General features: G+C 55.8%; 2 protein-coding genes across 9 annotated transcripts; one reads left to right on the forward strand and one right to left on the reverse strand.

Moving 5' to 3' along the window:
- Positions 1-42: 42 nt before the first annotated feature.
- Positions 43-11,830, reverse strand: RBPJL (recombination signal binding protein for immunoglobulin kappa J region like). Of its 3 annotated transcripts, none has more exons than XM_059706952.1 (12): positions 11,374-11,830; positions 10,057-10,156; positions 8,615-8,740; positions 7,565-7,635; positions 7,273-7,388; positions 6,839-7,013; positions 4,690-4,827; positions 4,203-4,312; positions 3,774-3,926; positions 3,081-3,236; positions 2,844-2,947; positions 43-2,457 (listed from the first exon to the last, which is right to left on the reverse strand). In XM_059706952.1, exons 1-12 carry the CDS (start codon positions 11,393-11,395, stop codon positions 2,316-2,318), a joined length of 1,413 nt encoding a protein of 470 aa, XP_059562935.1. In that variant the 5' UTR covers positions 11,396-11,830; the 3' UTR covers positions 43-2,315. The 3 variants fall into 3 exon arrangements, with proteins under 3 accessions (XP_059562935.1, XP_059562933.1, XP_059562934.1); XM_059706950.1 differs by having other exon boundaries at positions 2,317-2,737; XM_059706951.1 differs by lacking the exon at positions 4,690-4,827 and having other exon boundaries at positions 2,317-2,737.
- MATN4 (matrilin 4) lies at positions 9,871-23,147 on the forward strand. Of its 6 annotated transcripts, XM_059706948.1 has the most exons (10): positions 9,871-10,133; positions 12,506-12,618; positions 13,374-13,943; positions 14,658-14,780; positions 17,015-17,137; positions 17,230-17,352; positions 19,352-19,765; positions 19,860-20,012; positions 22,592-22,699; positions 22,780-23,147. In XM_059706948.1, exons 2-10 carry the CDS (start codon positions 12,540-12,542, stop codon positions 22,836-22,838), a joined length of 1,752 nt encoding a protein of 583 aa, XP_059562931.1. In that variant the 5' UTR covers positions 9,871-10,133; positions 12,506-12,539; the 3' UTR covers positions 22,839-23,147. The 6 variants fall into 6 exon arrangements, with proteins under 6 accessions (XP_059562931.1, XP_059562925.1, XP_059562928.1 ...); XM_059706942.1 differs by having other exon boundaries at positions 22,592-23,147; XM_059706945.1 differs by lacking the exons at positions 22,592-22,699; positions 22,780-23,147 and adding an exon at positions 21,927-22,567.
- The last annotated feature ends 449 nt before the right edge of the window (positions 23,148-23,596 follow it).

Consider the following 23,596-nt stretch of genomic DNA (forward strand, 5'->3'; position numbering starts at 1 on the left):
TTTCACTTTGCACTTGCAACCTCCAGATAACTGCCAATGCAATGGAATGCAATTTGGTATTTATTGAGCCCAACTCAATAATCAAGCATTGTACTGCGCCCTCCAGGCTATGCAGCGATGAGCTTTCCACTTGAAGCTCATAGTCTATAGGAGACACTTGAAATGTACATAAAGCCCTTTATTCCAAGGGGGACATGGTCCCAAGTGAGGTGTTCCACAAGGTGGAAAGCCTGAAACCAGGGCCTGCTTTATGGTCATGTGACGTGTCCAGTCACAATAGGCCTTGTGCTTAGCAGGGCCCTGCCTTGATTTCAGGCTCTGCTGTTGCTGTCTTGAAATCCTGAATAATTTTGGCACAAGGGGCGTACATTTTTTTGCACGGGGCCCTACACATTGTGTAGCCGGTCCTGCCTTGGGGAAATCTTGGAGGTGGTGCCATCTGAGCTGGGTTTGGAGAACGGGGTGGAAATGGCAGGAGAGGAAAGGAGGAAGCCTATTTTAGTGTGGAAGGAGGGGTGGAGTCAGTCCTTAGACCTTGGAAACTGGGTGATGAGGGGGAGGAGATAAAAGATGAAGGGCTATGCGGGGGGTGGGCAGGGAGGGGAGTTTGATGTTCCATGGATTCAGGCTCAGGCTGGGAGGACCTCCAAGGACAGTCCAGCAGCTGGAACTCAGGCTAGGGCTGGAGCTTTGTGGTCATAGACTTCCAGGGGGGTGTGCGGGTGAGACCACGCGTTCTAGGGTGCCCTGCGGCAAGCTGCATGGCTGGGCCAGGGCTCTCAGGCCAACCTAGGTTCTTGGCTTCCACCATGCCTGCCTGTGGAGTGGCAGAGGAAGTCCTTGAGGGCAGGGCTGGATGGGCCCTTGAGCCCCAACTTCCTGTGTGGTGGGCTGCGAAACTCCTCTTAGCCTCCTTCGAGTGGCTTCCTGCTTCAACACCATCGCAGGCACGGAGCCCAAGCTCTCCTGAGGTGTGCACTCAAGTCGGGGACATTTCCCATTCAACTCGTGCCCTGCATTCCTTGGCCAGGATTCGCTCTCGGCGGCCACGAGGGGCCTCGAACAAGCTGCTCCCCCCCCTGTGACAGGGGGTTCGCCCTGCTGATCGAGGCCCTGGGGAGTCTAGAGCAACCCTCTTGGGAAGGGCCAGCATCTTCTTTCTCACGGGGCTTTCCATGTTCTGGGGGAGGCGTTCTGCAGGAAATGAGCCCCTCCTCAGAGTTCAAGGAAAGTTCAGGTGGGGGTCGGGGGGATGGGGGGAGGTGAGAACCCTGAACCAACATTTCAGACTGGTTCTCTCCGTTTGGCACCATGAGAGCTAGTGCAGGTCGCTGGCACCTGTGATATGTGTGCCTGGTTCCAGCAGCCAGAGTCAGGACCCTGCCTGGTTCTTCTGCTTCCCTGGAGAGCACAGAGCAGGCAGAGGGTGGGCAGGCTGCGCAGGGACGGCCTGTGACTTGGTCTCCGGGCCTCATGCAGAGAAGCTTCTCTGGCAGCTGGGTTACTGCCCAGTTGATCTCAGGTGTGTCTGGAGTTGTCCTGGGAAAGTTTTATTGTGTCCTGTGTTCCCCTCTGTGTCTGGGGCGCATCTTTGCTTGGGGTGGGGGAGGGGTAATTCATTGCCAGAGTGGACAGGTGGCCCCCATGGCAGGCACAGGGTCAGGGCTGCTGGCTTCTTCTCTAGAAAGGGCCCACGGGACAGGCTGTCTGCTCACGGCACCGTGTTTCCTCCTGTGTGTGTGTGTGAGGGTGGGGGAGTACACTGGGCACCCCTCTCCTTGTGCAGGTGGGTCATACAGATTAGAGTCTCACTTGGATTGGGGGGCGGGGCTGCTAGCACAGCAGAGTAACCCCTGACCCTCAGGACCGCATCTTATTGGGCCTTCAAGAGAAGTGCCTGTGTGGATAGTTAAGATGGCAAGACCTTCCCAGTGCCCCGGCACCTGCCCAACCACTAAAGATGTGAGCCAAAGAGGAAACACAGGCAAGGGCACTGCGCTGCCTCCAGCCATAGGGAGTACAAGGAAGGGCAGATCTTTGTGTTCCAGGGTAGAACCCGGGGCTCCAGGTGGCACTTGACACTCCCGACAGATCTCATACTCTGATCAGGACCCGTGCTCCAGGGTCTGTAGGCCAGGCCTGGGCGTGAGAAACGATGTGAGACACAGGCAGACAAAGATGGAGCGACAGGACACACAGACAGACATCTATAAAGTTACTGAGGGACAGACAGATTGTTTGATTTAGAGAGTGAAACGGAGACGAAGGCGGGAGAGCCACACTCTGAGTGCACGCAAAGAGCATCTTCCTAGATGTCAAAGGAGGAGCCGGCTACTCGGGAAGACCCGCAGGGCCGGTGTCAGTGGCGAGAGCCTCTGCGGCTGCTGGGACTGGGCCTTCCCTCGCACCCGGCAAATTGGGCCGAGGGCCGGGCGGGGCCCGCCTGGGCGCCTAGGTCTGGATGAAGAGGTGGAAGTTGGTGCGCGTGAACTCGCGGTGAATGCTCTCCAGCAGCGCGTCGGCGTCGGCGTCGGCGTCGGTGGCGGGCGGGGGCGCGCCCGGCGGGACGGGCCGCGCGCTGTATTCGGGGGTGTAGGTGAAGGAGAAGGCGCTGGGGTAGAAGAGGCCGTCGGCGCGCACCAGGCTCACCGCCACCGTGATGGGTGTGCGCAGCCAGCGCCAGTCGCTGCCGAAGGCGGCCACCACCGGCACCACGCACACCAGGGACCGCGGGCTCCTGGGGCGGGGCGCGGGGGGTAGGGCTGCGGTGACATCCGGGAGGGCTGATGACAAGCACCCTCCTCTCCCCTTCCCGGGGCCCAAGGAGGCTCCCCCGCCCATACCTGTACATGGTCTCGGCCTCCACGTCCCCGAACCACACCTTGAGCCCCGCGTGGAAGTTCTCACCGTGGAGCTCCAGCGTGGCCACGTCACCCCCGCCACTCAGCTGGGAGAGGGGGGGACCGGGAGGTGTGGGGGAAGGGGTGGCCATAGGCCTGCTGCCCTCCCTCCCAGCGCCTCATCCGCCAGCGCAGGCAGCCCGTCAGAGTCCCCCTGCCCCCATCCCCACCCCCATTCACCTCGAGGGTGCTGATGAGGGGCACCGGGGTGACCGGCTCCCGGGTGCACGCCAGGCTGGTGCTGAAGGAGAATTCCACCGACTCGGTGCCTATGATGGTCCAGCAAGAGCTGTCGTTGAGCAACGCCCTATTCGCCTCCTTGGGGCAGGGGGAGGCCTGAGCGGAGACGCGAGGGGAGGGGCGGGAGCTCTGGTTGGCGGTGCCTGGGTTCCAGCCCCAGGCGCTGCGGTTTACCTGCCCTTGGAGCTTGGACAAGGCCCCTCAGTTCTCCCAGAGTTAAATAAGTTCGCTGGGTGAACTGGCTTCTGAAGGCCTATTTTGTTAGGATTCTAGAATTCTATGTTTAACGCTGCAATGCTGTGCCCTAACATTCTACAGTTCTATGGCTTACAATCTGATGATTCGAATGGACTTTGCTCAATAATACTCAATACTCTTATTTGTTGTTTTTACTTACAGTCTACAATTTTATATTCCAACCATCTATGCCTCTAATAGTCTTTGGGAAGGAGTACTGCTCAGTAATATTATTTTTTTTACACATTCTCTGATTCTGTCTCCATAGTCCCTGGTTTTGGCATTCCCTGGGAGGAAGGAGAGCTCATTATGACGATGATGGTCTTACATGCTGTGTGTGGTTCTCTGCATTCTGACTTTCTAAGATGCTTGGTGCTGATAATCTCTACTCCTCACCTGGAACTGCACCACCTTCTCTGTGGCAAGACACAGGTAGGTGCCACCGCCTCCAGGAGGGCCCCCAGGAAACTGGAGTGCACACTTGTGCAGCTGGGAGATGGGCTCGTCCACGTCGAGGAGTGCACACTGTTTGGCTACTTTGCGGATGATCTACAACAAAAAGGTGGCAGGAAGTGTGACAGCCAGGTGCTCGGGTGCCGGATGCCACCCTCCCAGCCAGCTTTCTGCTACTCCAATAGCCAAGTGGGCACTGGCGGAACCCCCCCCCCCCCCCCATGCCAGCCCTGTGCCTCTATCCAGCCCCACAAAGCCCTGAGTATCCTGGGTGAGAACTGAATAGGTGTCTTTCTGCCTCAGGCCCTCACCCTCCAGCCCTGCCCACGTGGTCACCCTCTGCGTGGGTCTGGAGACCCTCCCTTCCCTTACCATTGGAGGTAGGGTGATGCCCGTGACAGTGCAGACCAGCTGCACCAGGGAGCCATAGCGGACATAGCCCTCTCGAGGTGGGAAGTCCCCCTGGGAGGACTGGTCATCAGCTGGGGGGTGAAGGGGGAAAGGGAGGAAGAGGAGGATCTCAGAGTGCCCCAAGCTTCTGCTCCAAGCCCTGCCCTTCTCGCCTCTGGCTCCACCCCATTCGCAGGCGGGTCTTGTGGGTATGGTTGGAGATTCTCCTCCTGGGGGGGTCATTGGTGGCCATCCTCGCCAGTGTCTGACCCCTGGGGCGGGCTGAGTGAGGGCCTGGGCTGGACACTGGAGTCAGGGGCTTGGGTCCTCACTGGGACCCCTGGCAAGTCTTTTTGTGTTTCAAAGCCTCAGTTCCAAGGGCGGAGCTTACCTTCCTTGAAGGGTTGTGGTGAAGATCAAAGAAGCGAATGAATGCAAGTGCCCAGCCCCTGCCCGCTGGTGTAATTACCCAGGTGGAGGGTGAAGGCAGCCCACTGGCGCGCACTGGCCACGAAGGCCCCGTCCTCCACGGAGAGGTAGCGCGTGGAGACCGTCTGGGAGCGCAGGCGGTTGAAGAGGGAGACCTTGGAGCCCGAGGATATGCACACTGAGAGGGGAGGTGGAATCAGTGCCCTGGCCTGGCTGGGTCCCTTGGACATGCCAGACACATCTGGTCTGTCCCCTGTGCCCATTTGACTCATATGCCCACCAGCCTAGACACAGTGGACATTCATATTTCACAGCTGCTTATCCAGTACCTGCCTTAGACCTGCTTCTGCACTTGCGCCTGCTCCCTTTTGCTGCCTGGGCCTCCTTCAGCTCAACACACAGTTACCAAGTACTCACTAGGTGTGGTGGGCACTGAGCCTCAAAGGGAGAACTACATCTAGTCTTGCTCTGGAGGAGCTCACGGTCTCAGAGGGAAAACAGGGACATAAATGTAAAATTTCAGTCTGGTGTGTAAGGATGGGGTTAAGGAGGGCTTCCTGGAGGAGGGTATACTCTCAGCTGGGGAGCATGAAGTAGGTAGAAGTGCTTGGGCGGCTGCATAAGCAGAGGCCATGTGGTGTGAAACAGCAGTCCAATGTTTCCAGGGCTTAACATTGATCTCTTCCAGTCTCTCACATAGGAAGAGTCACAGTTTGTTTTCTGATTAGATTTTGACCACCTGGGGAGAAAGCCTTGGGTCGTCTCCCTCTCCCCCCTCACAGTGTGAGGCATACTATAGGTGCCCAGTTTACACTTAGCCCAAGTTCCCATCCACTGAATAATAGCTAAAGTTTGCTGTGGGTCAGGTACTGTTTTCAATGCTTTATAGGTATTAGTTCATTTGAACCTCTCAACAGCCCTCAGAGGTAGATGATATTATCTCTCCTGAAGAGAGCAACTTGCTGAAGGTCACTGGGCTAGTAAAGGGTAGAGCCAGGATGCAAAGCCAGGCCACCTGGCTCCAGAATCTGCCCTGCACCCATCACACTATAACACCTACTCCTCCCTGGCCCTTTCCTGATACCAAGGGTCAGCCAGAGCACTGCCTGGATCTGAGACCTCCTTCAGGGGTCTTAACAGACAGGAAGTGTGGTGTAGGAGTAAGAGCTGAGCTCCAGAGTCACATTGACACAAGTCCAAATCCTGGCTGGACCACTTCCTAGCTGGCCAATCTTGGGCAAGACACCTGGAATAGGATAGGCCAGGGGTGGGCAAACTTTTTGACTCGAGGACCACAATGGGTTCTTAAACTGGACCGGAGGGCCGGAACAAAAGCATGGATGGCGTGTTTGTGTGAACTAATATAAATTCAAAGTAAACATCATTACATGAGGGTACGGTCTTTTTTTTTTTTTAGTTTTATTCATTTCAAACGGGCCGTAGTTTGCCCACGGCTGGGATAGGCCCAAGTTTGTCTCAAATGAATGGATGAATGTTCCAAACCTCATTTTCCTCATCTACAACATGGGAACAGTGACAGTACCTACCTCACAGGGACACAGTGAGCATCCAATAGGCTGATGCGTGGAATGTGTTCCAGGAAAGCTAACCCTCCCTCCCCGCTCCCATCGAGTGTAGTGGTGTCACTGTTATCCAGGCTTTCCCCCCTTATAGTCTCAAATCCTCCAGTACTTGGCTCCCAGGACAGTACTTGTCTCAAACTGCCTCTTTGATCCTCTATGCATGCCCCTCTCCCTGCTAGACGGTGTGTTCCTCCAGACAGACACTTGCCCTCGTTTGATAGGGATCCAGCACCCAGCACAGAGCCAGGCATAGAGCAAGCCCTGAGTAAATATTTTTTAACTGAATTTCCTTTGTCGTTTTATTGTCACTTTTAATCTGTCTCTAGTTCAGTATCTGCTGGCCGTTTGAGGGCCCCCCAACTACCCCGTCCCTAACTCGCACACTCAAGACGGGTGTCGGTCCCATCTCCTCTCTGCCCTTGCTTCTCTAACTTATTCCCAGAGCTCAGCTGCACTGGGTCAGCTAGACCGCTCGGGTCAGACCCCGCCTCTTCCACTCTGACCCCACCCCTACAGTCCAGATCTCTCCCCTTCCTAACCCCTCCCACCCATAAGATTTGAGGGCACCTCCCGGCCACGTCTACGACCCAGCCCCGCCCCGCTCACGGTCGGTGTTTTTCAGCGACTGCTTCTTCTGTGAGGGCTTGGAGATGACCTTGATGAGGCGGCTGTGGAAGGTGCCCAGCTCCCGGCCGCCTCGGAGCACCAGCCGCAGCACCAGCCGGAAGTGCTTCCTCTTGTCTGCGTCTGAGATGTACAGGGTCTTGGCGCAACCGAATTCCTAGGGGTTCAGGGGTGGGGCCGGCTCATCCCAGCTGTCCGCCTCGGGGTGAACCTTGCGCCCCCAGTTATCTGACGTCCGCCCCGTCGGCCGTGACGGAAGCGGCCTAGTCCAAGCTCTTGGTGCACCCTCCTTGCAGACCCTCGGTGTCCAGGACCCTCCCTACCTGTCGCGTGGCTTCTGCAGAGGAGATGAGCTCTCCTCCCCAAGGAAGAGGCGAGGGTGGGAGCAGGACTGGGACCTACTCTCATGCACTCACCCTGGAGTCGGGCTGCTCCTCGAAATTTAACTTCTGCGTCTCGGCGGCGCTGCCGGATGCGCCGTCCAGTCCCATGTAACCGCAGACAGTGGGCCCCGGTTCCCCTGCTGGGTGGGCTAGAAAGGGACGCCCGCGGGCTCGGGAGGACTCCGGGTGAACTCAGGTGCCGGGCAAGCCTACTTTCCGCCGCCAGAGGGCGCGGCGAGACTGGGTCTGCGAATCGCCCGGCTCCCAATCCCTGCTGCATGGTCCCCTACCGAGGAAGGCGACCAGTCCTGGGGTCTGTCCTCACCTTGGCCCGGCACTGGCTTCACCCTCCAGCCAGGACCCGCGAGGTACACACAGGGCGGGGGGCAGAAGAACCTGCGGAGACATGTAAGCGCTGAGCTCGTGTATCATCTCCCCTGTTCTGTCTTGTAGGCATCTCAAAGGGAGCAGAAACCTGAAAGAATCCCCCTCCACCTTTCCCACCTCCCTCCCCAGGCTCCTCCAAGACTGTGAACCCCATGAACACGCGAGCCTTCTCCACTCCACCTTTAAAACATACCCAGGACCCACTGGCTTCTTGGCACCTCCACATCTTTATTTGTAAAACCATGAGCCAACCATGTCACTCATCTTCTTAAAACCCTCCAATGGTTTAGACTCGAAGTCCTCATATAACCTGGCCCCTGCTTACCTCTCCAATTTACTTCCTACATCCCCACCCCCTTCTCAAACTGCAGCCACGGAACTTCTTTTGTACCTCAAACAGGCCGTGTTGGTACTGCCTCAGGGTTTGTGCATTTTCTGTTTCTCCTCATTGGAACAGGATTCCCCAGACTCTCTCCTGTCCGGCTCCATTTTCACATTCAAGTCTCAGATCAGACGTTAGCTTGGCCTTTCTAGCAAAAGCACCCTCCCTTCTGTTTCTATCACATTGCACTATCTATTCCCTTCCAGCTTTCGTTGGGATCTTGTTCATTGACTGCGGGGGCTTTATTGTCTGTCTCTTCGACACTAGAATGAAGATGTCATGAGAGCAGGGACTGTATTTGTCTTGTTCAGCTATATGCCCAGCGCCCAGCGGTGCCCAGAGAGCCTGGCACATGACAAGCACTCAGTTACTAGTTGTTGAATGAAAGTGTGAATGAATGGGTGAATGAGTGCATGAATGGAGACTGTAGATTCCCAGGGAGGTTCTGCTAAGACCAAAGTGGGGACTATTGGTGGCTGAAGGAAAAGGCCCATGATCAGCCAATAGCTGAGCCACCGTCTTCCTCAGGTTCCAAAAGTGCTTAATAGGAGGTGCGCACAGGGCCAAATGCCAAAGTGACCTGGGAGGGGCGGACGAGGCACCTACCGCTTCTCATTTCCGTATGATTTCTGGGCCACCTTGGCGTGCAGGATCCGCACCGTCTGCTCGCACTGCAGCTGCAAGCACCGGCGTACGCCTTCCCTCAGGACAGTGGTGCGCTCTGGGGATGCCCTGGGAGGCCACAGCAGGGAGCAGCAAAGGGTGAGGTGGCATGGAGTTCGAAGCGCACGTACGTTGAATGAAATAAAGTTCTAGTGGTGGCCACTCGTGGGCGCATGCAAGTCGTGAGCTAAATATTTGGGCTGTGCGGTTCTCAGTGAGGCTCGCAGGGAGCCCACCGGGACCACCCAGGCACCACTCTGCTGGGCTGGCTCCACGCCTCGCTCATCGCTCATCGCTCATCGTAGCCTGGAGCATTGCGGAGATGGCCCAGGAGCACAAAGACCCAACTTGTGTTGGCCTTGGGGTGGAGGCAGACTGCGAGGGCGCCTGGCTCTCCCTGCACCCTGAGGGGACCCACCCAGGGAAGTCTTGATGCCAGGGGACAGGAGCCTTTGCTGGACCCAGGGAGCAGAGCGCTCTCTTGCCTGCTGGCAGACACCTGCAAAGGCTGAAGGGCCCCAACCCGTGTTCCCAGTATCCTGGGATTGGGGGAGGAGAGCATTTCCATTTTTCCCTGGTCAGAATAACCCTCCCTCCTTCCTCCGCAGAGCAGAGGCCTGTTACTGTCTCAGTTGTACTTTCCTTGATTGCAGGGCCTCCGTTGCCATGTGGAGGGGGCCAGGCTGAGCCTAGGGCCTGATGGATTCTCAGCCTGCGAGTTCTAATGGGCGAGGGTGGGTGAGGGTGGGTGGAGGTGGATGAAGGTAGGTGAGGGTGGGTGAGGGTGGGTGAGGGTGGGTGAGAGTGGATGAGGGTGGGTGAGGACGGATGAGGGTGGGTGTGGGTGGGTGAGGGTGGGCCCAAGACTTAAGAAATTGCAGAGAACGTGTGACGGAGTCCGTGGTGGCAGAGATTTGAGGGACGACCAGTGAGGCGGGCAGAGCCATGAACCAAGGCTGTTCGGAACCCTTTGCCCTCTTCGCAGGACCCGTGTCCAGGGCCTCTCCTCACCCCTGGAGGGGGCAGCGGAGGGCAAGAGCCGGCCGCGCCCTCGGAAGCCGGGCCAGGCAAATGGCGGCCCGGCCAAGCCCCGCTCCACCCTTGGGGCTCCCCCGGGGAAGTGGCTCGAGGCCTCCAACGCATTCCGGCTGCGGAGGGGCGGCCGCCCAGCCTCCCGCGGCACCGAATTCCGGCCCTCGGGGGCTGGAGCCGGGGGCGCCGCTCAGGCCCCGCCCCGCCCTCGGAGCGAGGGGATCGCCCTGCCAGTGGGAGGGTCGCAGCCCGCGCTCCCCTCCCCACCCGCCGCCGGGGTTAAATGCGCCGCCGCCGGCGCCCGCGGCAGCTGCCTGGCTGTCCCCGCCTCGGGCACGCCGCCCGCGCCCTACCTGCTCCAGCTGCCCGCGAGGCCCCGCCCGTCGGCTCCGCTCTGCGGCCGCGCCTCCGAGTCGTCTCGCAGGTTCAGGTGAGTCAGAGGGCCTGGGGGTTCTGCGGGGGAGCAGGCCACCAGCCCGACCAGGCGACCGCACTCAGCCGCGGCTGCACCCCTGTTGTGTCCGCCCTTGACCCGCAGTGCCCTTCCCACCTCCGTGGGGCCCTTTCCAAGTTGAGTCCACACCAGCAAGTCCACCAAAAAGGGAGGGGACGTTTCCCCTACTCTCCTCCCCTCGGGAACCTCCTGGAACCTCCTCAAGGTGCTCGCCCTTCAGCCAGCTCTTGAGGAATTATTCACAGCACTCCTCCCCCTGGAGCCCGCTCTCCCCACCCGAAAGGCATCTCCAAATCATTCATTTTAACGCAGGATTGAGTCACCCCTCCGAGGAGCTCTGGGTTCTAGCTCAGCCTTGTCACCACGTTGCTGTGTGGCTTTGGGAGAGACACCAGTGTCTCTGGACTAGTTCCTTCCTTTGTGGAAGGAGGGGGTTGGAAAGGTGATGAACTTGGAGGCAGCGCTGTTTTGATTTTCTAGGGCTCCTGGGCCACAGTAGGATGCCAGGTGAGGTGTTTGCTCACGCCAAGAGCAGGATAAGGGCGGCCTGAATCAAGATTGGGGGGCCTGGAGGCTTCTGAAAGTAGGAAAGGATGGGAGGTGGCAAAAGCCTCTTGTGCCTTTAAAACGCCCCTGCTCTGGGGGGTGGGGAGGCGGGATGCTGGCCTCAGCTGTGGCCCAAGCTAGAGAAAGCATTCCACGCTTTCCCACCTCCAGCAGCTGGCACATCTGGCTTAGTCACCCTCCGTGACGGTCTCTGCCAGACGGATTTTTGTTCCTCCACCGGCCTGAAGGCGGAGGCGGAGGCGGAGAGGATCCGGGACGGGAAGCCGCCTGGAGTGAGCGGCGGCACCGACCTTGCTCAGAATAGGCCCATTCACGGACTGGGGGAAGGGGCGGGGCTGCGGTTGGGTTAGGGGCGGCTGGCCCCCCTACCAAGAGACAGCAATAGAAAAATGGCCAACGCAGCCTCAGCGCGGGGCGCGGGAGAGGGTAGAGAGCAGAGGGAGTGAATGCAAAGAAAAGAGGTCCAGTGGCTCCTAGACACCAGGTTGCCAGGCAACTCAAAGGGAAGAAGGGGAACAAGGAGTCCCAGGTTCCTTTGCAGCTCCGTGGGCAGCCTTCTTGGGCCTCATTTTCCCCATCTGTACAATGGGAGTCTTTCTCGTGGTGCTCGAGGGGCCTCGTGAAGGGCCTCGGGAGGGTAAACGCTCACCTGCTGCCCCCACAGGGTCCATGGCCGCGTTCTGCTCCCTCTCAGCCCTCTGGGTGCGCCCCGTGCCGCCGCCCTCAGAACCCTGCGCGCTCCTGCTCCCGGGCCCTCATGCCGGATATAGCCTACCCCCGCCTTATCTCAAGGCCCCGGGCTCCCGGCCCGCTGTTTGCTCTGGGCAGGGGCACCTGCGGGGCAGATGTGGGCTTCCCACGGCCACCGAGCCAACGAAGCCAGGCCCGGGAGGCGCCCCCTGGCGGCTTCTCCTGAGAGCTGGAGGGGAGTCAGGCACTAAGCCTGGAATTCAAGTGCGCGGTGGGTTTTGGCCACGAAGTGCCCGCCCCTTACTCTCTCAACCCGAGCGCTCAGCGCTCCCGGAGGCCTGCGGTGGCGCGGTGTGTGGCTGAGTGTATGTGGCTGAGTGTGTGTGCGCGTGCGCGCGCGTGTGTGATTGTGTGTATGAGTGTGCGTGTGAGCGTGTGTGTGTGAGCGTGTGTGTGTGAGCGTGTGTGTGTGAGCGTGTGTGAGTGTGTGTGTGTGTGTGTGCGCGCGCGCGTGTGTGATTGTGTGTGTATGAGTGTGTGTGTGAACGTGTGTGTGATTGTGTGTGTATGAGTGTGTGTGTGAGCGTGTGTGTGTGTGTGTGTGTGTGTGTGTGTGTGTGTGAAGGACAGCCACACAGAGGCGCCTTGTACAGGGAGGGGAAGGGGACCCGCGGGGGGAATGGCTTCCTTCTGCAGAGGTTCCCTCCCCGGGAAGCGAGGGCGTGGGACACTCGCTACCAGTCCCCTGGGTGTAGGATTGTCTCCCGGCGCAGCCACTTTCTTGTGAGACTGGGTTCCGGCGCTCCAATTCTTTGAGCCTGTTTCCTAATCTGTACAAGGGGAACAGAAACAGCGTGTCTCAGAATTGTTGAGAGGGCTACATGCCACAATGCGTGAGAAGTGGTTAACATTGTGCCTGGCACAAGGAATTCAACAATCTCACTGTAACGAAAATTAATTGTGAAAAGATACACGAAAGTAGAGAGATTAGTAAAATAAACCCAGGACCCTCCTATGCCTCCAAGTGCCCCTCACCCAGAATGAGGGTTCTGCAGATACTATTGTTTTGCCATTTCCTTTCCCCCCTCCAGGCTCTGACACCCCGTTTCCTGTCCCCCAAGTGCCATGAGGGGCCTCCCATGCTCACCACTGCCCATATTGCTGCTCCTTCTCCAGCCCTGGGAAACCCAGCTCCAGTTCGAAGGTGAGCAGGGGCCCAGTCCTGACAGCGAGGGGAGAGGGACAGAAGCAGGTTTTCTGTCTGCAGCCAGCTAGGCCTGCTGGGAGAGAAAAGTCAGACTTTGGAGCGCTCCCCCCCGCACCCCCCCTCCCCCCCCCACACACAGCAGGCTGAGTTTGAATCCACCCTTTCACCTCTCTGGGCCTCAGTCTCCTCATCTGTAGGATGCGGCTTAGAGATAACAAGATTGGGCTCATGCAGAATGCCCATTTGGTGTTAAATTTTTCAGAGCTAATTGAAAAAAATCAAGAGATTTCACATAAAAATTCGTATTTGGGACTTCTCTTTAAAAATCCAAGCATCTGCTAACACGGATCTGCTTGGCTGCATGCAATTTTGGCTGCAGCTGCCCACTCTAGGAGGGATACGGGCTCTCTGGGTGCCCGCCATCCTACCCCACCGGCTCACTCGTTTATGTTGCCCGCCTGGCTCCTCAGGCATTTGAGTTGCGACGTTCCCTCTCCCTCTCCCAAAGGGGTAATGCCTCCTCGGCATAGCCGTCAGAGCGGTGGGATGGTGGGATAGAGGACCGGTGAATCTCCCAGCCCAGGCCCTCACACATGCTGGGCGAGTGAAGGCATCTCCGTGCAGTTGCCAGGGTAGTTCCCTGTGGGCGCTGTTATGCAGGGAGGGTGCCATTCCGCCCTGGTTTTCCCTGGGGATCTCCTCGGAAAGGAGGCTTCGCTGACCTAGGAAAGTCCTTCCTGGTCTCCTCGCAGGTCCCAGGTGCCGCACTGGACCCCTGGACTTGGTGTTTGTGATTGACAGCTCGCGCAGCGTGCGCCCCTTCGAGTTCGAGACCATGCGGCAGTTCCTGGTGGGCCTCCTCCGCCGCTTGGACGTGGGGCCCAACGCCACGCGCGTCGGCGTGATCCAGTATTCGAGTCAAGTGCAGAGCGTCTTCCGGCTCGGAGCCTTCTCGCGCCGCGAGGACATGGAGCGCGCCATCCGCGCTTTGGTGCCCCTGGCGCAGGGCACCATGACGGGGCTGGCCATCCAATACGCCATGAATGTGGCCTTCAGCGTGGCCGAAGGCGCGCGCCCGCTGGAGGCGCGCGTGCCGCGAGTCGCTGTGATCGTGACCGACGGGCGGCCCCAGGATCGGGTGGCGGAGGTGGCGGCGCAGGCGCGCGCCCGCGGCATCGAGATCTATGCGGTGGGGGTGCAGCGCGCCGACGTGGGCTCCCTGCGCGCCATGGCCTCGCCCCCTCTGGACGAGCACGTCTTCCTGGTCGAGTCCTTCGACCTTATCCAGGAGTTTGGCCTGCAGTTCCAGGGCCGGCTGTGTGGTGAGTTGGGGAGCGCTGGAGCGAGGCTCAATGTGCCTCCATTCCCATTCCTGCCCCAGTGCACCCCCTCCCCCCAGGCGGGGCCCCGCCCACCAGAGAGCGGAGGCGCCCGAGGCCGAACGCAGCCACGCAGCCACGCAGCCACGCTGTGTCACAGGCCAGCTCTGGCCACTTTTGCTTCGGCTTCACCCACCAGGAGCAACGTTCGGCGCACTCTCCAAGTAGGATGAGCTGTGGTTTACCACAGGCTTCATGTCCAACTCCAACACCGCCCCTCAACACTGGAAGCGCCGCCCCTCAAAGATGAGGGCCCAGTACCCACTCCAAAGAGCCATGTCTCGCCCACACAGGCATGGCCCCGCCTTCTCGCACCTTAGCTCCTCCTCCAAGCTGATAGAGCTGTTTGAGTCACACCTTGGGTGACTCCACCCACCTGGATTCAGCGCCTCTCCGCCTCTACCAGCATAGTCCTGCCCCAGCCCATTACACACATAGCCCAGCCTCCCTCTTCTGAGCCTATTCACAGGGGCTGTGAACAGGCCCTGTTCTTTCCCGAAGCCTTCCTTCCCACTCAGATCGGCCCTTCTCGAGTGAATCATATCCCACCTAAGTCCAAACCTGATCATGGTTCCTGCCTTTGACCCCGCCCAGCTGTCTCCTGTTGGAGGGTTCTGCCCATCTGTCCCCTGCTCTTCTACTCTTGTGTGTCCTCAGGAAAGAACCTGTGTGCTGAGGGGGGACACGGCTGCCAGCACCAATGTGTCAGCTCCCCTGGCACCTTCCACTGCACCTGCAATCCTGGCTACCAGCTAGCTGCAGATCACAAGGGCTGTTTGGGTGAGAACTATTCCGGCCCTGCCATCCTGAGCCTTCCGAGGCCCCCCCATTGCCCCAGCATCAGCCCAATGCGTCTGGAAAGGTCTTTGGAAGTAAAGTCCGGCTCCCTCGGTTTATAGGTCTGAGAAAGGGAAGGCATGCCTGGAGCCACACAAGTCCACAGCTAGGAACCGTGACCCCGCAATTAAGTGTGCTTTCTGCATCCTCCCGTCTCCTGTCTGGCTCCAGTTCACCTTCCAAATGTGTTTGTGTCTTCTCACAGGCACGTCTTTACAGTTTCTGTAACTTAGACACTGTTGGAGTCTTCACTTATGGTCGCCATACACCACCTCCCCTGCCACGTACATGCTGTCATTCCTGCTTCTGCATCTCACCTGGGCTGCTCACCGGGGCTCTCTTCCTGCTCCTCCCTGCACCTGCAAATCTTTCAAGGCCGGGTTCTTTATTTTTGCCTCCGGAAAAGCCACGACACACAATGCCTTTGCTTGTACCATTGGGACTTTCTTTTTCATGTGTAGCTGTGTCCACTCCTTTCATCTTAATGACAGATACCATGTGCTGAGTGCCAAGTTAATATCAGACATTGTGCTTGGAGCACTGCATACATTATCTCCCAACCTCACCACAACCTGGAAAATGAGGTCATGTGATCCCCATAATGTCCCCTGGGGGTTTCTTGTTTCTAGAACTTTGACAAAACTGGTTTGAAACCCTATGTGATGACCCATGAACATCCCAATCCCCCCCACCCCAGATCTCCGGGAATTCCCCAAGTGCTTACATTCTGTGGCCCCCTCTCACTCTGAGCTTCTGCAGAATTCAATCAGTTTATGGCTCCTCTCTCAATTTCTCAACCCCACACATGCTGTCCTTGTTCCATGCACATAAATCAGCCTCTTCCTTGGTTCACGCACTTGTGCACACAACAACATGTGTGTGTACTTGTAAGTGCGTGCGTATGCCCATTTCACTAAAGATGGGGTGGACACAGGTGTGAATTACATCTCAGTAAAGCCAAACATACCAGTACACACACCAAAGGAAACATCCTTTTTCAAAAATCTTTATTGCTGAAAGTATTACAGATGTCCCCTGAAACATCCATTTTATAAATAATTGAATACTAAGCACCCTTGACCCTAAAAGCCCTTGGTCACCCACTGCAAGGGATTTTTTTTACTGGCATTCTCAACCCACACAGCCACTCATCTTCACACCATTTGTCTTGTTCTTCTTCCTCTCTCCACTTCCCCCTCTTTTCTAGAAACCCCAAATTCTCACTTTTTTTTAATGCAGGATAACTCACCTCTCTCCAGCCCTTATTCCCCAGTGCAGCGCCAGGCCATCTTTGCACATCTAAGCCATCAAGATACGCAGCAGGGCAATAGCTCACCTTCCCCAGAAGGAAGTTGTAAATAGCAATGGCTCTCTTCCATTGTTTCCTCATTTTGCAGGTGGGGAAATGGAGGCTCAGACGGGTGAAGTGGCAGGATCTAGTCCTCCTGCTTTAGTCAGTGAGCATCTTCAGGGCAGGGGCCCTGACTTCCACAGCTGTGGATTCTCGGTCTTAATCCTGGCTTAGTAAGACACACTCTGGTATGCATCTGGGTCTTGAGCTGGTAGGGCCACCTGGCCCAGAGCAAGGAGGCCTGTGCATATAGGAATCACAGATGCCTGGTTACCACCCCAGGTTAATTAAATCAGGATAGTTGGGAATTGCAGTACAGGCATCAGAGAAGTAGGGAAAAGGATAGAGAGATAGAAACATCAATGATGAGAGAGAATCATTGATCAGCTGCCTCCTGCACACCCCACACTGGAAATCAAGCCTGCAACCTGGGCATGTGCCCTGACCGTGAATCGACCTCCTGGTTCATAGGGTGACACTCAGCCACTGAGCCGTGCCAGCTGGTTGGGGCGTGAGTATTTTTTAAAAGCTGTGCTGTCAGGGCTGAGAAGTGCAGCCCCCAAAGTATATGTCAGCCTCCCCTCTTCCTCAGCCATTGGCCTGTGCACTGAAGAAACGCATGGCTGTGAGCACCACTGTGTCAGTTCCCCAGGTTCCTATTTCTGTTGACTCAGAGCTGGCTTTGTACTCCAGCAGGACCAGAGGAGCTGCAGGGTTGAGCGACACCCCCCCTGCCTGCCCCCCTCACACACATTAGTATCCTGGACTGAGGTCTCTAATGGCTCCAATCAGAAGCCATGTCTTACTGCCTTTCCCTTCCCACCAGTCATTGATCACTGCAGCTTTGGGAACCACAGCTGCCAGCATGAGTGTGTTAGCACCCTTGGTGGGCCAAGGTGCCGCTGCAGAGAAGGCCACGAGTTGCTACCTGATGGGAGGAGCTGTCATGGTGAGGAGGGGTCTCCTGCCTTGTGCAGAGGGGCAAAGGGTCTTAGCTAGTGGAGTCCACCCTGACTTATCCCGACCTGTCTCTCCTTCCAGCTCGGGACCTTTGCAATGGCATAGACCATGGGTGTGAGTTCCAGTGTGTGAGTGACGGCCTCACCTACCGCTGCCTGTGCCCTGATGGACGGCAACTCCAGGCAGATGGCAAGAGCTGCAACCGTGAGTTATGGGTGGGAGGGGACACTGTCTGTCCCTGCCCCACTGCTCACGTTCTGAGCACCCTTGACTTTGGTGTGGGTGTGGTGTGAATGTGTGAGTGTAGGTGGTGGTGATGGCATTGGAGGGTGTGCCATGCCCTGCCTCTATCTCTTTCTCTTCAATTCTTTACCCTGTTGCCAATATATTCTTATTGATTTTAGAGAGAGTGATAGAAACATCAATGATGAGAGAGAATTATTGATTGGCTGCCTCCTGCACGCCCCGTACTAGGGATCGAGCCCACAACCCAGGCATGTGCCCTGATTAGGAATGGAATGGTGACCTCCTGATTCATCGATCGACCCTCAACCACTGAGCAACACTGGCCGGCCAAGGTTAATTTTTTAAAAATACATACATGGGCCGAAACCGGTTTGGCTCAGTGGATAGAGCGTCGGCCTGCGGACTGAAGGGTCCCAGGTTTGATTCCGGTCAAGGGCATGTACCTGGGTTGCGGGCACATCCCTGGTGGGGGATGTGCAGGAGGCGGCTGATCGATGTTTCTCTCTCATCGATGTTTCTGACTATCTCTCTCCCTTCCTCTCTGTAAAAAAATCAATAAAATTAAAAGAAAATACATACATGGGTGGGCAAAAGTAAGATTACAGTTGTGAGTATGTGAAACACAAAGTTTATTCTTGTATTATTATTTGTTGATTATTGTATTATTTTCCATACAAACAACTATAACCTACTTTTGCCCATTCCTGTATTTGATCACATTCTTCCCTCGCTCAAAAGCCATCTGTGGCTCACCAGTGCCTACAGAATAAAGATCAAATGCCTTAACCCTGAGTTTTTCAAATGGGGGGTACAACCACATTCGTGGATAATGAAATCAAATTAGGGAGTTACAACCAGTATTAACATGAAAGAAAGAAAAAATAGAGTTTACAGCATGTAGAAAGAATAAATATTTCATGAAACATAATTTTAATTGAGCATATGTAGTACATTATGATGTATTATTATGGTTGTTGTTGTTTTTACTGTGTGTTGTGGTCACATTTTTGAAACGACTGCCTTAGCTCATCACAGTCTAGCTTCAGCCAACCCCATAAGCCTGTCTCCTGCCACACTTGAACACTTTAGCCAGACTGGCCTGTCTATCCCCACATGTGTCAGGAACTTCCATGCCTGGGCGTATTCTGCCCCTGCCATCTGGAATGTCCCTCCGTGCCTTGGACAAGTCCCACTCTTCTTCGAAGACCAAGTCGCCTTCCTCACCAAGTCCAGGAAGAACGATTGTTCTTACCTCAGGCTCTCTGCTGGCACATAGGGCACGTCTGACTGCTCTGCTCTGTCCTAATTTCCTTATGGACCAGGATTATGTTACATTTATTGTTGAAATACCTTCAGGACTAGCCACGTCCCTGGCTCACAACAGGGGCATCAACATTGCAGAGTGCTTAGGAGCATGGGTTTGGGGCCAGACAGACCTAGTTTCAAACCCTGGCTATGGAATCCAGAGCAAAACACGTCATACTTCAGAACCTCGAGTTACAGAAAATGGGGATAATCCCCAAGGTTATTGGGAAGATTGAGAAACAACACATAAAGCTCCTAGCCCAGTGCCTAACACACAGTAAGCTGTCAAATAATAATGTTTTTGTTTTTATTTCGTATTGTTAATACTGGTAAAGTGTTTAGGATTCTGTCTGGTACATAGCAGATGATCAATAAAGACTAACGATTGTAGTTGTGGGTATTATTATTATTGTTGTTATTGTTAAGATGCTTTTAGCGTATTGCCTGGTTTGTTGTGCTCAGCGCTCAGTAAATGGCAAAGGTTGTGACGATGCTGATAATAATAATAACCATACATCATGCCAGTGCCTGGCCCCGGAAGGCCTTCACACATGGTGTCTGTTACAGAATGAATGAGTGACGAGCTGGGTAGATGGCTGCGGCCAGCCAAGATTCTGGTCTCTCCATCCAAGACCTTCTCCTCACTGCCTAGGGTGCCGGGAGGGCCACGTGGATCTGGTTCTGCTGGTCGATGGCTCCAAGAGCGTGCGCCCTCAGAACTTCGAGCTGGTGAAGCGCTTTGTGAACCAGATCGTGGACTTCCTGGACGTGTCCCCCGAGGGCACGCGCGTGGGGATGGTGCAGTTCTCCAGCCGAGTGCGCACAGAGTTCCCTCTGGGCCGCTATGGCACCGCGGCCGAGGTGAAGCAGGCGGTCCTGGCTGTGGAGTACATGGAGCGCGGTACCATGACGGGGCTGGCGCTGCGCCACATGGTGGAACACAGCTTCTCCGAGGCGCAGGGCGCGCGGCCCCGCGTCCTCAATGTACCTCGCGTGGGCCTGGTCTTCACCGATGGCCGCTCCCAGGATGACATCTCAGTGTGGGCTGCGCGCGCCAAGGAGGAAGGTGGGCTTGGCGCGAGGCGCGCTGGCGTGGGGTTGGGTTGGATGCGGGGAGGTGACTTTCCTGAGGTCTAGGGCGCCCCCTGTGCCCTCCGTAGGCATCGTCATGTACGCCGTGGGCGTGGGCAAGGCGGTGGAGGAGGAGCTGCGCGAGATCGCCTCCGAGCCCGCAGAGCTGCACGTGTCCTACTCCCCTGACTTCAGCACCATGACGCACCTGCTGGAGAACCTCAAAGGCAGCATCTGCCCGGGTGAGCACGTCTGACTCGGCCCCTCCCCTTCTCTCTTTGCCTAACCTCTGATCTCTCCCCTTACTGTTCACCCGCATCCCCTCCTAGAGTTACAGCCAGGGCGTGGGCCTCACTAGCCAGAGCCTTGTTACTCGAAGTGTGGCCCGGGACCAGCAGCAGGGCCCTTACTGGGGAGCTTGTAAGAACAGCAGCATTCCCAACTCTCTCCAGGCCACATGAATTAGATTTTGCACTTGAACCAAATGCGTTTGTATGTATGTCAAAGTTTAAGAAGCACTAGACTGGGCTAGACCTGTCCCCAAAACTAGTGGGTGTTCAGAATGATTTGGGCAAATTTCTCAGAGGAATGCCAACCAGCGTTTCTATAGTTCATTAACTTGGAATTCAATTGTACAGACTTGGCAAAGTGGCAGGACGGAGTGTTTCAAGTACACAAAGCTATGTATTTTCGTTTGAACAATGTAGCCCATAAATGCAATCATGGTGTTCAGCTGAAAAAATGCTGTGAAGGAGGAGAAGAGAGCTGTTGAACCTTGTGAACTGTACTTTAGAGGCTATACAGGGGCTTTTGGGGGTAGCTTTTACCATAGAGTCTTTAGACTCTAACCCAGGCCTGAGATGTGACTCTTCTTTCAGATTTCCAGGCCCTACCTCCAGAGCGAGGTTCAGGAGAGCTAGGCTGGGCCTAGGAAGTCTCTCTCTCTCTCTCTCTCTCTCACACACACACACACACACAGAACTTCATGGGTCCACTTATATGTGGATAAAATGTATGCCTGTAAGTAGACTCACTCAGTTCAAATCCATGTTGTTCATAGGTCAACGAATCCGCATATGCAGAGGGCTGACTTAAGTGATCTGCAGACTTTCAACTATGCAGTGGGTCAGAGTTTCTAATCCTTGCTTTGTTCAAGGGTCAGCTGTATACACATACATATAGGTGGATACATACTAATATGTGTGTATGTATATGCATATACACATGCACACATACACCCCCAGGCTAATTCTAATAATTAGCCAGCACATTGGGGAGGCACTGGATAGCTGCTCCTTCAGGGCCCTTCCTCTCCTGGTTCTCATGTCCCACACAGTGTAACATTGGAGAAGACACTTAATCCCCACCCATCCCTCAACTTCCCTTCTGTAACAGGGGAGGGTGCTGGCTACCCAAGGTTGCCTCCAGCTCTAGAATCCTAAGAGAAATCTGGGATCTGGAGTTGAGGCCCGTCACCAATTGGCTGTATGACTTTGGGCAGATCCTCCCCACCCCACCTGGATTTCCTCATCTGCAAAGTTAGGAGTCTTTGTGGGACAGTCACCAAGGCCATTAATGGATGACATACAGCAGTTTGCTAAGGATGCATACAAGACTAAGAAGTAACCTTTAAAATCATAACAGCAATTCTTTATTGGAGGCCCAGGCATTGTGCTGTCATTAAAAATGCCACATGTTTACAGAACGTCAATGAATCCAAGGTACCATCCGTTGTCAAATTCACCATTATTTTCTATGTAGCTAAGAAAAATGGGGGCCAGCCAAAACCGGTTTGGCTCAGTGGATAGAGCGTTGGCCTGCGGACTGAAAGGTCCCAGGTTCGATTCCGGTCAAGGGCATGTACCTGGGTTGCGGGCACATCCCCAGTGGGAGATGTGCAGGAGGCAGCTGATCGATGTTTCTCTCTCATCGATGTTTCTAACTCTCTATCTCTCTCCCTTCCTCTCTGTAAAAAATCAATAAAATATATTAAAAAAAAGAAAAAAAAAGAAAAACGGGGGCCAAACTTAATTATAAGGCACTTATTGCATCAGACTCACCTAGAGGTTCAGTTAAAACACAGATTGCTGGGCTCCAACTGCAGTGTTTCTGATCCAGGTAGAGCCTGATAATTTGCATTTCTAATAACTTCCCAGATGACGCTGATGCTTCCTGTCCCAGGACACTTGGAGAACCGCTGGTCTAGTTGAAATACTCTGTCAGGTATTTACTGTGTCAGGCAGTGCTCTGCATCTGCGCTCCCAATAAGGTAGCCACCAGGGACATGTGCCCACTTAATTTAAATTAATTACAATTAAGGTAAAAAATTAGTTCTGTAGTCACACAAAGCCATATTTCAGGTGTTAAATAGCCACACGTGGCTTGTGGCCACCACACAGGACAGGGCAGATATGGAACATGTCATCGCTGCATAAAGTTTCACTTGGAGAGTGCGGCTGTGAACTCTTGCCACTATTTTATTTTAACAAGATCTCCGGGTGATTCTGAGCATCGAGTTTTGAGAAACACTCTTCTAAGGTGTGTATAGACACACACAAATGATAGAATCCTCAGTACCAGCCAATGAATAGATTTTCTCGTATCCTTTTTTACAGATGGGGAAACGAGGCTTAGAAAGGTTGGGTGAGGTTTCCAATATCTCACAGCTACTAGTATGTAGCTGGACTCATCCCAGGTCTGTTTGAACCCAAGCCCCATACACTCAACCACAGGCTGGGTGGAGGCAGAGCACAGGGCCTTGGCCAGGGACCCCTGGTCCTGCAGATTCTCATTCCCCTGACTCTCTGTCCCTGGCTGGCAGAGGAGGGCATCAGCGCCGGGACAGAGCTTCGGAGTCCCTGTGAGTGCGAAAGCCTCGTGGAGTTCCAGGGCCGCACGCTGGGGGCGCTCGAGAGTCTCACGCAGAACCATATCCTTTGAGTTGGGGCGCCGGCTGGAGTGAAGGGGACGGGACCCCCTCGATCCCCGCCGGTTTCCTTAACCGCTCACTCGCCCAGCTGACGGCGCGCCTGGAGGATCTGGAGAACCAGCTGGCCACCCATATGTGAGGCCGCGATGGCCCGGACCGGGCAGGGGTGAGGCCCCAAGGACAATGCCCCCTCTTGAGCCATCGGGGCGCCAGGGCGGGACTGAGCCTGAGCCCCTTGGGCTCGGACTGTCGGGGACCAGGGGCTGGTGGGTTCCCAGCGCTGAGCTGGCCTCGCCGGGATCACAAGCCTGACTGCGGAGGCCAGGGACGCGTGCTGGGTCTGCACGCTCTGCCGCTTGCTTCTCTGCTCTCAGTTCTTTGTTGGATTTCTTTTTTTGTTTGCTTGTTTTCTTTTTCTTAAAAAAAAAAAAAAATCTGGTTTCCTCGGGGTCGGTTTGTGGGTCTTGCTACGCCGCCAGGGGGAGGGGAGGCCAGACGGAGCGCGCTCCTGCGGCGCCCGAGTGGCGTCTCCTCCGAGAAAGGCGCATTGTGCGGGGGTCGGGCTGTGGGGCAGGGGCCTGGGCACCGCTTCCCCCTCCTTGTTTATTCAGCCAGAACAGACGGCTCCTTCTGCCGGCTGCGGGAGGGGAGGGGGCTCCAGGGGAACCCCTGGGGTCTGCGCAAGTCTGCGCCCCCTCCATTCCGCAGCGGGTCAAACGCTTCGCTCTCTGGCCATACCTATCTCGTGGTGCCCCCAAACCTGATGGAAAAGCTGCTGGAACTGGGCGGGGAGTTGGCGAGGAAGCAGGAGGCAGTAACTGAGCCCCTAAATGGACGGGGTGGGGGCGGAGAGGTGAGTTTCGCCTGGATTTCATCTCCCTCCTGCATTAGGTAGGA

Source organism: Myotis daubentonii, chromosome 8, assembly GCF_963259705.1.
Source record: "Myotis daubentonii chromosome 8, mMyoDau2.1, whole genome shotgun sequence".
Taxonomy (NCBI): Eukaryota; Metazoa; Chordata; class Mammalia; order Chiroptera; family Vespertilionidae; genus Myotis; species Myotis daubentonii.